Source organism: Penaeus vannamei, chromosome 17 (assembly GCF_042767895.1).
Source record: "Penaeus vannamei isolate JL-2024 chromosome 17, ASM4276789v1, whole genome shotgun sequence".
NCBI lineage: Eukaryota > Metazoa > Arthropoda > Malacostraca > Decapoda > Penaeidae > Penaeus > Penaeus vannamei.
In genome coordinates, this window is record NC_091565.1 from 12,890,903 (window position 1) to 12,903,402 (window position 12,500).

The following is a 12,500-nucleotide window of genomic DNA, read 5'->3' on the forward strand; positions in this document are numbered from 1 at the left end:
TTGGAATCTCGCCAACAGTATACCCTTATATAAGAGCGGCGACAAACAATATCCTCTAAATTATAGACCTCTTTCGTCAATGAGTGTAGTATATAAGCTGTTAGAAAGGATAATTAGGAAACAATGGGCTGCAGTACTTGAAAAACACGAAATGATATCAAATAAGCAGTTTGGTTTTCGGAAAGGAAGATTAAGTGTAGCAAATCTCCTGTTTTTATGACAAAGTTTCTCAAATATTACGAGAAAAAGACAGCTGGGTGGATGGAATGATTTCCTTCATGAGAGACAGCTAAGCACCGTAATTAGAGGGAAGACTCTACAGTGACCAGCAGAGTGCCTCAAGGATTGGTCTTGGCGCCGATATTTCCTATTTTCATCAATGACACACACACACACACACACACACACACACACACACACACACACACACACACACACACACACACACACACACACACACACACACACACACACACACACACACACATGTAACTCTGAGACCACATAAGTAGCCGATTTTTTAATTTCCTTGGGGGGGGGGGGATGGTTGACATAAGAGTACTATTTTAGTTATTTTTTCAGCTTAACATAATCTATATTTTCATCTATTCAAAAATAAAAAATATCGGATATTCGTATGGTTTCAGAGTTCCGATGCTTTAGTAAAAGCAACAAACTGCGTTTGAATCCCTCGAAAATTACGAAAATTTGGGTGTTCCTAAGGGTGTGTGCACAGAGAAAGCAGGTTTTCCTAGGACCATCTGAGCTTAGCTCAGGTAAGAAATCACACACACACACACACACACACACACACACACACACACACACACACACACAAGATTATCGGGCCTAAACTGTGTCTACCCGTGAACCTCTCGATTGGCCAAGTACCTGATAATGTTACCCTTTTAATTGCAGTCAAATGTCAATGACGCCAAATTACTGAAACACGTCTGTCACAAAAGAAAACGGAGAGCCTCTCAGATGTGTTACAAGAATATGCCTAAGATTGGCTTTTCAACTGGTCAAGAGTATACTAGGAATAATGTGTCCTAAGGTTTGGAGTCACACGACCTAAGGTGTTCCGAACTAAGGGCGTAGTGTTAATGATGTTATGGTAAGCCTAGAAACTTATAAACACTAGGGGAGGGTCGTTAACGTGAACTCGTTCAAACGGAGCCAGCGTTATCATGCTAGGGAATTTGGACTACTGACTACTGGGGAGAGCGATCCTTCTTCAACATCCTAGGAACTAAACCTATTCCGTTTTTACAATGTATAGTGAGGGAGTCTTTTGTTCCTTCAAAAATCCGGGATCATGTGGTATGAAGGGAAGAACTGTCGACGTACCTCAGCCAAGGTGAAAGTCTAAGATGGAAAAAAGAAACTCGGACTCACTACTCCATATGTAAGATAGTCAAGACCGGAATAAGAGGAAAGAGCACATGTCCTAGCCTGGAATCTTAGAATAGAATTTCAACCTTGAGAGTTTTCCAGGGTATTGCCAGTCGACTACTCTTACTACAGACCACTCAACCTTTTATGCTGTCTTTGCCTGCCCTCTGGTCACTTACTGCATGGGCTTCCCTTTACGTTTCTTCACACCTGATAAATTCTGTGGTCTCCTGACATGCATTGCATGGAAAGCCATAACATAGTCAGATCATCTCTCCATTTACTTAATCAGTAAGCTACGTCAAAAGGGATTTCTGAAGGAGAGGTCACAGCATCTCCCCCTAAATGAAACCAAGGTGAAGCAATGTGGCTGTTCATGAGATGCTAATGGACGTGTTGCGTCGAAGGCGTCTACTATGCCTTCCCAGGACTGCGGCTCTGAGAATCCTAGAAATGGATCAGACCTATATCCCATGGCTGACAATGTACCTTATTAATGTGCTGGTCTTTGGTTTCAAACCAGCTTGTTTCGGACTAGAAGCGATCTGTTGAGGCCGTCCCATCGCCTACTTTGAGGACTGTTATACTATCTCTTGCAATTCCTCGATCGGGCTGGGATAGTAAAACGCTGCTGTCTCCATCACCGATGTTGAGGTAGCTGCTGACAAGGAACTCCCATAGATCCTTGGTTTTCCGCAGGCGCTGCAGGCTGCGGAAGGCTAGTGTCTCTCTCCATGGAATGTAGGAGTTTGTTCACATCCACTCACAGAGTTCGTCTTTGCGGGGGTCTGTACAGGATGATCAATACTCGGAGGCTGTGAACAATATCCAACAAAGACGGATATTACGCTTCACACCTCTGTCTCCAGCAGATACCTTCCAGTAGTAAGTTTATCCTTTAGTGGACATGCCTCGTCAGACAGAGGGGAGAGAAAGATGGGCAAAGAGACGAAGACACACACGTCTAGCTCGTCACCACTCTTTCCTCAGCACGTTGGGAAACGGGTCTCTTACGGTTCACACATCTACTTTCCATAATAAACTCACAAACCAAGGCCCCTTTCATTCACTTGCACTAAGACCACTCCCGTCTCGTAGACAACTGGTGACAACGGTCTTCTCTTCAGATCTGATGACATGCGATCCTCACAACCTCTTTCTCGTTGATATCCGATGGCAGCAGTTCTCCCAACATCTTTCGTGTTGATGGGGGCTTTTGACTCTAGAAGCGCAGGAAGGCATTTTGAAGCGGGAAGAGCCAGGGAGATTCCCTCCAAAAATAGCCAGGGGTACTGGGGCAGTGCTCCAGTGGGATACCAGGGGGCGAAGATAATACTTGACAGATTGGTTATCTTATTATGAACAACACTCAATTGTGGTTGCCTTTTCAGTCCCAGGGGGTCAGTGTTCTCAACCAATGGGTAGCTAAGGAATTGCACTGTTTGTTTGTTTACGGAGAACGTCCTCGAAAGTTGAGGATGGGGGGGGGGGGCAAAAGTTGGGTCCCGCCATCCTGAATTCTAGCTTGGGTGCAGTCGCCTCCCTTTTTCCTATGCCTATGCTCTCTTGCTAGGCGCCAACAAACGCGGCAACACGAATGACCGTACTGTAGAACTGCATCAAGATCTGTGTATACTCAGCCAGGATTTGTGCAAAAATTATAACCCATGCCGGGTTAGGAACAAGTAGCTCCAAAATGCCAGGGCTCTCTGCCGCCGCCTCCTGTTGGTGATTCTCGTAGAGGAGGTGGGAATGGGGCAAACCTATAATGCAGCTTGATTATGGTAGGATTGATCTGGCGAGACCCTCTAAAATCATTACATAATGGATGCTCATTGATCAGTCTTGTTACTAATGCAAATACGAGTATTCTTTACAGAAATAGGCGAAAGGGATTTTCATAAAGGTACAGGTCTGGCAAGGCCTGGCACAAGAATGACCTCCGTAAACGTAGTCACCAATTATTAACCCATTATATATTAGGTAGCCGTATTAACAATGGATCCCGACATGATTAATGCTGATGTCTTTCAGATTACGTCATTATATGGCCGTAGATAGAACCAGCAGTAGTAGTAATAGCAAGAGTAGCAGTTGTAGTAAATTATAAAAATATGCTATAATAATAAAAATAGTTGTAAACTGTTTATGTACTTAGTTACACAAGAATAGCTACCAACTTTCTTGTATATTTCGAAAATATGCATGCATATTTAAAGGTCTAAAAAAAAAACGGCCCATATGCATGATTCGCCCAATAAACACGCCACATAATGTCTGTCGAAAATAAAATCATCCACTGAAATATAAACAAGCCTCCAAATAATATCCAACACAAATAACATACAAAAGAAACGAGCAAATAATCATCATAAATACACATGTGTGAAACTTAGATGAAATTAATAAACGCACCCAGTCGCCGCTGATGGACGTCGCCTGTTAAACGCGGCGACTGCAGTGGGCGAGTCAATAACAACTCTGGAATTTCTGTTTCGCTCTGCTGTCGCAGCCTGCAATGTGAGTTCTGAGAGGAATTATTTCATGTGGGTTACTTTATGCGATGATATATGGATATCTTAGGATCTGCAGTTGGAGTTGATTTATATATGTTAGATATAATCAGTTGTTTGTGAGTCGGGTAATTGATTATTGTTGTAAATAATGAATTAGAGAGGATATGTTATGACATTGTCAGTCTCTTTTTACCTGCTTAGGTCTAACCCAAAGTTATCATTGATGTTTGCAAAGAAATTCACAATGGTAGTTATATATTTTATTTACTTTTTAGTTTAAAAGAGTGAAATCTAGGGCCAAGGCCTATATGGATTTACCCAAAATATATTACACCCTATGGTAATTCTTTACAGTACAAACACATTTGTTAGAGACTATGTCCCCAACTCAATGTCAAAAAATTTATTCATCAGTCTCAGTTGGTGTGACTGGGCTTGACCTTTGGGTACTGCCTGTTGATAGGGCGCTCTGCCTCCCCAACACCCCCCCGGGAAACATTGTTTTCTCCTTAGTATGCTTGGCAAAATGGAGCTGAAACTCGAGCACACTGAGTGGACTTAGGCTGAGAGTGGTGCTTTCAGTGATCTTTTTCCTTTATTTGTGGCACTACTGTTCGTCTCTGCAGATTTTTTCTTGTACAGACACTGCAACTTTTTATCTTCTATAAGAATGTCATATTCAGTTTGCCCTAACTTAGTGTGCCCTTACTGTAAAGATTAACCCACCACATAATGAATTGGATAATCAGGCTTTTTTCAGTTGTATTTTATCACAAATTACATGTTAGTTAGAGTGGATTTTACCTGATGATGTCATGGTTCATGGTTATCTTCCAGGCATGTCATGATCTTACCATACATTATGCTAGTATACTTCTTTATCTCTCCAGGTAATGATCTTATAGCTTATTGCTACAATACCTGAGCTCACAGGAGATAGGTAATGTTATGGATACCTTGCATAATCAAGTCGCAACAATTTTGGCATGAATGGATTCCACTCACCAACTAGTACACAAATTCATAGGAATTATGCCATGGAACCCACCCCCCAAACCCCCATATTCTTGGCCCCAATAGCAGCAGAGGACATTTCAGGTTCCAGGGAAAGTGTAAGGTAAAATATGAACAAAATACAAGAAATGTGTCACAGTATCTGCTGTGACCATGCCTTTGGGGGGTTGCTATCCCCACCTCCCTGGAAGACAAAGTATCCTTCACATAGTCACATCAGTGTAAAGTGTATGACCACCATATGGGAATGCCTGATACTGAGTCTGACCTAGGCTCTATCTTACTGTACATACAATGATGGATTCTTTGTTGTCCAAGATGGAGGTTGTGGGATTTGTAGGGGGCACAGCCCCCTGCATATATTGACTGATTCTCTGTTTCTTTTTTGTAATGTACCCCATAATTTCCCTGGTACCGTTTATGTCCTCTCCGGTTATTGGGACTAAGATTGTAGGTATTGGGGTGTTTTTGTAGCAGTTTCTATATATTTGGGAAGTAGAGAGTGAGAGGAATCCATCAATACCAATGTCATTGTGATCAGTTATGTGAAGGTATTCTGAATATTTACCATAGATTGATAAAGGTTGATAATGTAGATTCAGAACTATCCATAACTACCAATATTGTTGGTACTGTGATATTAGTATCAGTGATATATGTTTGTTCTAATTTCACTCAGCTTTATGATACAAGGTAAACAGTAGATACACGGACTGAAAGATAGAGCTATGAGATGGAAAGTACTTCATCTGTGGCATTCCTTTTGCAATTTGACAATAAAATAGTTAGTCTACATGATACCATTAGTACAATTGTCTTATGGAATTGGGTTTGCAGCCCACCATCCCCATTTTATGCAAACGTTCAGTATTATTGTGTGTGCATACAAGCTGGTCTTTAACCAGGAAATCAGCAACTGGGCAGATAGAAATATCTATAGTGAAGTATCCTGTGGCATGTTTGTATAAGCTTCTAGAATTTTTTCTTTTGTTGTTTTTTCCTTTTTTTCAAGAATTGGAGCATATACTGGCACATAAGTTATATGATTTAACTGTATAGATTATGTGCTTATTTGTATAACATCATTGTAACTTAAATTATTGATAAAACTTTGGTACATATATGGTTCATATATTGGTTGCACTTAGATTTAGGATGCATATGATATAAAAGCAAATTTTTGTCCTATACTCAACCGCAAATATTCTCTTGATAAAATTTCTCCTATGGGTACTTTATACATTCAGCAGCCCACCTGTGAGATTGGTAAATTACCTAGTCATGTAGCTTCTCTGCAGGTTTTAAAATAAAACTATTTCAAACTCCCTCTCTGGCCTATTTTTACCCATACACAATTATGCTTGCATCATAGGCAAGTAATGTAAATTCCATGATAGAAAAGGATGCTTGGAGGATAATGTATGATGAGAGCATATTGTAGCTGAAATAGGGAGGTGTGAAATATTCCATGGTGGGAGATCAGAGTGATATTGAAGAGGCTTGAGAATGGTGTCAGAATGTGTAAGACCTCAAAACATACTCTTATAATCTTATTTGAAGACGTATGATAGTCAGGCTATTTTATCATACCAAATTTCACTCAGAGGAGTGATTTTAGAGATTTTTCATAACATGTGCTGCCTTCTGCTAGAGAGAGACCCTCCTTGATACTGTCACTTGCTTGGCGTTCTTCACCATGGTGCTTCTTGCCCTTGATGCAGGCATGTGTATGTGAGTGCTTGCATAAGAATATGTAGAAAATGTGTCAAAATGGTGCTGAAGTGATCAACATTATTCTTCTCAGAAGATTGTAGAAGTCCGTAAGAAAGAGTGACTAAGTCCTCACTCTCATATCCCAATCTAGCTGATAGAAATGCTGTTTCTGTAAGTGTGGTCTTAGTAATATTAGGGGTTGAAAATATGAAGAGTAGTTTTAATACCATGTGTAATGCAACTGTATGTATTTCCATATTTTATATTGCTTGTTTATATCATGCTATCTTTTTTCTTCTATTATATATTAATTTGCAAAAGGCAGATGCCTTTTATCTCAGTTATAGTGCATACATAATTTTATACTTTTTAACCCTTCAGTTATGGGTACATCTAAAGCCTTCATGAGGTAATGGGCCTGTGGTATATATAAGTGTCATGACTGACAATGGGTAGGCTGGCTGACCTAGGCCTGGCCACAAAGTCTAGACGGTTATGTAATGTTATGTTACATCAGATCTACAACCATATAATGGAGTAATCAGAAAGACACCAAGATTAAAAAATTCAGGCCCCATCATAATAGGGTTAACCCTATCATGATAGGGTGAGAATAATCTGTAACATAGTCTTTATGCAACAGGAAATTCATCCTGGCTGGGTACAGCTGGCCCACCCACTTGCTCGCTAGTGCGAGTCGTGATGTGTATACAATTCATTTGCCATTTTGTCATGAAGGCTGTAGGCATTCCCATTAATAAAGGCTTAAGGATAAGTATAATGATTGCTATGTATTATAATAGTTTTGTAACATCACTCAAGTTGAACAATGGCCCATAGTGACAGATGTAAACAAAAGTACAGTATCTGCATAGGCTAAAGCAAAGTAGTTCATATATAAAACATAACAATGAGTCTTGTATGCTCATTGAGCCCTTATCTATGTGATAAATCCAAATAAATTTGTTTTAGTTTGTCTTTAGATATTTTGTCAGGTTTATCTCATTGATGTATAAAGTATTTTCTTAATATTTTAAACTAACAGATGATTTGCTTATATCTTATTGATAACTTGATAAGGGGCCAAAGAAGTGTCCTAAGGATCCATGTTCACTGTGCTTTTGCAGTATTGGCTGCTGCTTCAGAAGATTTCCACAAGAGGGCTTGTGGAGAGCTTACAAGTCCCTGTATAGCAGAGGTGTTGGGGCCACACCCCCTCATCTCTCTGCTAGGGGATCACCACAGGCCAAGGCAAAAGTGATATGGTACGAAGGCCAGAGATATCCAAATAGATAATATAAGATTATTTACCGTAGTTTTCTTGTAAGCCTTCTTAGACATATTGTCCTTATTTGATAGCTAAATCTGCATGATATTAAATTGAAGTTCTGTTCATTATTGGCATATTAGGAAGAAAGAAGTAGAACTTAAATGATAATGCTATGAAGAAAAAGAAGAAAAAATCATTATACCTTTCTCAGTGTTTACATGGAGATGCATGCTGTGTGTTAAGTCTGAATGGTACTGATATAGTCTCGACTAAAGCAAAGTAGTATTGCTATAATGTATTAGCTAATTCTGTTGCGTTTTTAATGACCTGTATAATCGAGTACTATGCTACGATAGGATTTAAATTCTACTTCCTCCCAGTGGTGTTAGCGTTAATGATAATAAAGTAAAGGAAGAACACACACTCTATAATACTTTTTTCTTTTTGTTGTGTGTAGAGTTTATTGCATTTGCTTTAGATCTTAAGCCCTCCCTAAACCTAGCTCATTGTCGTCATCGGAGGGCTTAGGAGACGGGGACTGAGACCCAGTGTAGAGGATTACCCCTACCTTGGGCCTCAGCCCTTGCCTCAACTAATTTTGCTTGGTCCTTTCTTCGCTTTCCTTTTCCATATCTTCTATATTCCCTTCAATCCCATTCCTAAAGTGTGAGAGTTGTGCTGAAAGGATGAAAGGCTGGCTTTATGTCAGTCATGAATGTCCTCCGGGAGCCATTGGCACAGTATTCCTTTGGTTAATTACTTACCCCTTACCGATTATGGGGACACTAAGGGGTAGACTGTTTCTTGCCTGTCTGAATTTGATTTTGATGGTTTTCTGACACCTGCCCCTCCTTTGACCATAGCTCTGACCACTGATGCTAATAACTCCTCTTCGACGCTTACGAACAACTCTAACCATTCTGAAACAGCCACCCAGGTTATTACTCAACCCCTAGGAAACACCTTTTCCTCATCCCCTACATTCTCCTCTTCATCCCCTGCTGCACAACCCTCTTCAATATCTACTCCCTCTTCCATTATTACTACTATTCCTCCTTATTGTCCTCCACTCCACACCTCCCCATCTTGCTCTCGCCCTCGTCCTTCTACTACGTCTACCTCTGCAAACCCTCTGAGTACTCTATTTGGCCCAGCCAAGTGGGGTCGATTCTTTGTGATTCCCCCCACAGCCCCCTATTCTGAGAATACCCTTCTCTTTCAGCAGTGCCTCTAGAAACAAGTAGGCAAGGTTATCTTTTGCAGTCGCTCTGATCGTTCACGCCTTGTCATGGTTATATCTGAAGCCCAAGCTCGTGAAATATTAACCGTAACTAACTTTATTGGCAAACCCATTCCTGCCGAACCTCACCCAACTCTTAATACTTGTACTGGAACTGTTTCTATTCCCCCAAATGCTTGTCCCATGTATAACAAAGACTGGTCACACTGTGAAAATGACCTGCTTTCCTGTCTTGGTGAATATGATGCAGTGGCAGTACAATGTTACACTCTTCCTCCTAGAGGCCAACGTAAATCCCACGTTAATATTGCCAAGATTAGCTTCCATAGGCAAGACCTCGTCTATGAGGTTTATATTAGTGGATTGTCTTATCATGTCCAACAATATCAACCCCTTCCTTGTCAATATAAAAAATTTTGGCATTTTGGCCACCCAGCCAAACATGTTGCTCCACAACCAACTGCCTTCTATGTGCCCAACCTGGTCATGACTGTTCAAATTGCCGTGCACAGTCACGTACATGTGCCAATTGTGGAGGCTCCCATAATGTGTTTTATTGGATCTATCCTGCCCATAAGTTCGAATGTGAGGTAGCAGTCCTCAGATTTAAACTAGGCCTCACTCTATGTGAGGCCAGACAGGAAGCACGCCGACAAGGTTTTTCTCTCTCAACTTATTCCAAAACAGTCCTACACTCTGCTCCCCCACCAACTACACAAGATATTTCTGCATCTTCCCAGGTATCTTTTCCCTATACCCAAAACATACATCCTATGTGTACTCACCCTATTCACCAGTCAGATCCATTTTCCATCCTAAATCCAGATACTCCAATATCTACCACTTCCCAGATACCTACCCCTCCGCCTCACTTTAGTTGTCATACCAGACAACCTAAGCGTTCCACTCCACGCTCTCCTACTACATTCTCTCCTACACCTTCCTCTTCATCTGTTACTCAAATATCCATCTCCTCTTCTCTTCCTTATAAGAGACCCTTTATTTCTCAGTCCTCTATACCAAATTCCCCTCCAGAAACCCTTGAAGACATCCCAAACTTCCCAAAGATGACTCTCATCCACCCCCCAATCCCTCTCTTCCTGCTCCTGCTACATTTAAAGTATTTGCAGATATTCATCCTCCTCCTTCCCAAGTTCCCTCCACCCCCCATTCCTCCTACACCCTCTAAACATACCCCACCCTCTCTATCACTTCCACTTGAATACTCTCAAGAATCCCCTTTATCACATCAGTGTCCATCTCCAGACATTTTTCCTGATGCTTCACCACCTTCCCCAGTCTCCTTTTCTTAACCCCTGGATTCTTGTCCTAATTCTCCAACAGCCACCTCTGTTTTCCTTGATCAATGTCCCTACTCCTTCCCCAGTCACAGATACACTACAATTCACTCAGTTGCTCTACCCCCTTATATTCCCCTAATCCCTTCACAAAATACCTCATTCTCTCAACCACCCAAACCACCCATACCCCCCCCCCCAAAAAAAAAAAAAAAAGAAAAAAAAAAAAGAAAAAAAAAATCCTTACCTACTATCCTTTCCACTCCCTCCTGGATACACATGTGAATCTCTTTTATCACAATACCCTTCCCCAGAGCTGACACCCCTATGGAACCCCCAGACACTACTCCTTCACCTACTCCTGATCCTTTATCTCAACCCTCAGACACCTAATCCCCTAAGACAACTGTATCTACCATTATCACCTATTATCCCTATTCCTTCTTCAGTCACAGTTACAATGCAATTAATTTGATTGCTGTACCTTCTTAACCTTTCCTACTTATTAATTACTACTCTACTTTATTTACTTTCCTCCTTTCCCTTTTCATTACCATACTCACCTACAACCTCTAATCTTCGATATCAAACACTCTCCACTCTCCCCGGATTCTTCTTTTACTCTTCAACAGCTATCATCATTCTTCCTTGAACATTTTTCCTATACCTTCCCCAGTGACAGATACATTGTAATTCACTCAATCGCCTTACCCTCCCCTTTATACTAATTTCTGCTCTAATTCACTTGCTCCCCTGTTCCCCCTTTTCACTACCCTACTATCCTATAATGTTCTTAAACCTTTGATATCTAACACATTTTATCATAATCTTTAACTCTCCTTTGCCCTTTCCGATGCTATACTTTACCATAGTGCTACATGACCTTTGATGTCTAACACATTTATTTTCAAACATTAATTACTTAATTAATTAGATCTTAACCAAGTCATCTACCATATCATTTATATCATAAGTAAATGAATATCCATTGAAATGGAAAGTGCTTGGGTCAGAGTTATAAATACTTAATTTTGTTCTTAGAATCTTAGTTGCAAGTTTATAACCTTTGTTTTGAATTTAGATGAGTATTCTGTTAGACTTGCAGGCTGATATCATATATTGAAAAAAAAAGTAGAAATTTTATAGACATTATGGTTTTACTGTTTAATGGGTCCTATGATTTTAGACAGATTTCATATCACTTATGTTACAGTAACAAAATCCTACATTGGTCATTTAGTGGGAATATAGCAATTTTATTATGGTGTATGAATAGTATATCAATCTTTTGATAAACCTTACATAGCAGATGACCATAAGTATGTTTGGGATCTCTGTATTCATTATGAAATAAAATATTTCTATTACAGCAAGCTGAAACTTTGAACTGCTTTAAGATAGTATTTTAGATGGAATATAAGATGTTAGCTACTTTTATTAATGCGTAACAGGAAAGATGCTTTCTCGCTTTTAAAACAAAAATACCTCAAATTTTATGTTGCTAGAACAGGAGTTTTGAAACTAATGTTTTTTCGTAGAAAGTTCCAAACATTTGGAAGCAGGTGCTACTGTGAATTTTTTTTTATTTATTTTTGTGCATTCAGTTAGATGATGTTTGACTTGTTTCTTTTCAGTGCTTCATATCTAATGTTATATTATGAATTGCTGGAATCTTATTACGGGAGAACTAACATATTTTGCTTTAGTGATATTTATTTTATTTAGTAAACGAGAATAAACATGAGATAAACAACACTTTGAGAGGTCGAGGTTAACAGAGAAGCAGCTTGTTGTACAAAAATGTTAAGAGTTTTGCATGGCATAGTATGTGCAGTTGAATAGAAATTTGTTTAATCTAATAGGAAGTAGGTGCCTTTGCCTAAATAGAATTTGTAAGATGTAATATATTTTCAGATGAAATATTAGAATGCTCAAGTGTTTTTCATCATATTGTCCTGTTTTAAGCCATACAGCATCTGGAATTGTGAAATCTAGCATGATGTTTGGTAATTGATGCTTATATTTGTAATACAGTTGTTATGCTGTGTCAGGAG

General features: G+C 39.8%; 1 protein-coding gene across 3 annotated transcripts in view; it reads left to right on the forward strand.

Moving 5' to 3' along the window:
- The first annotated feature begins 3,805 nt into the window (after positions 1–3,805).
- Positions 3,806–12,500, forward strand: part of LOC113803028 (ribitol-5-phosphate xylosyltransferase 1) — a 39,704-nt gene continuing 31,009 nt past the window's right edge. For 2 of the 3 annotated variants that reach the window (XM_070131963.1, XM_070131965.1), the window contains exons 1-2: positions 3,806–3,915; positions 7,766–7,903. In XM_070131963.1, coding sequence (XP_069988064.1) covers positions 7,901–7,903 — 3 coding nt within the window. In that variant the 5' untranslated portion in view covers positions 3,806–3,915; positions 7,766–7,900. The remainder of the gene's footprint in view (positions 3,916–7,765; positions 7,904–12,500) is intronic. The other variant, XM_070131964.1, reaches the window with a different exon arrangement.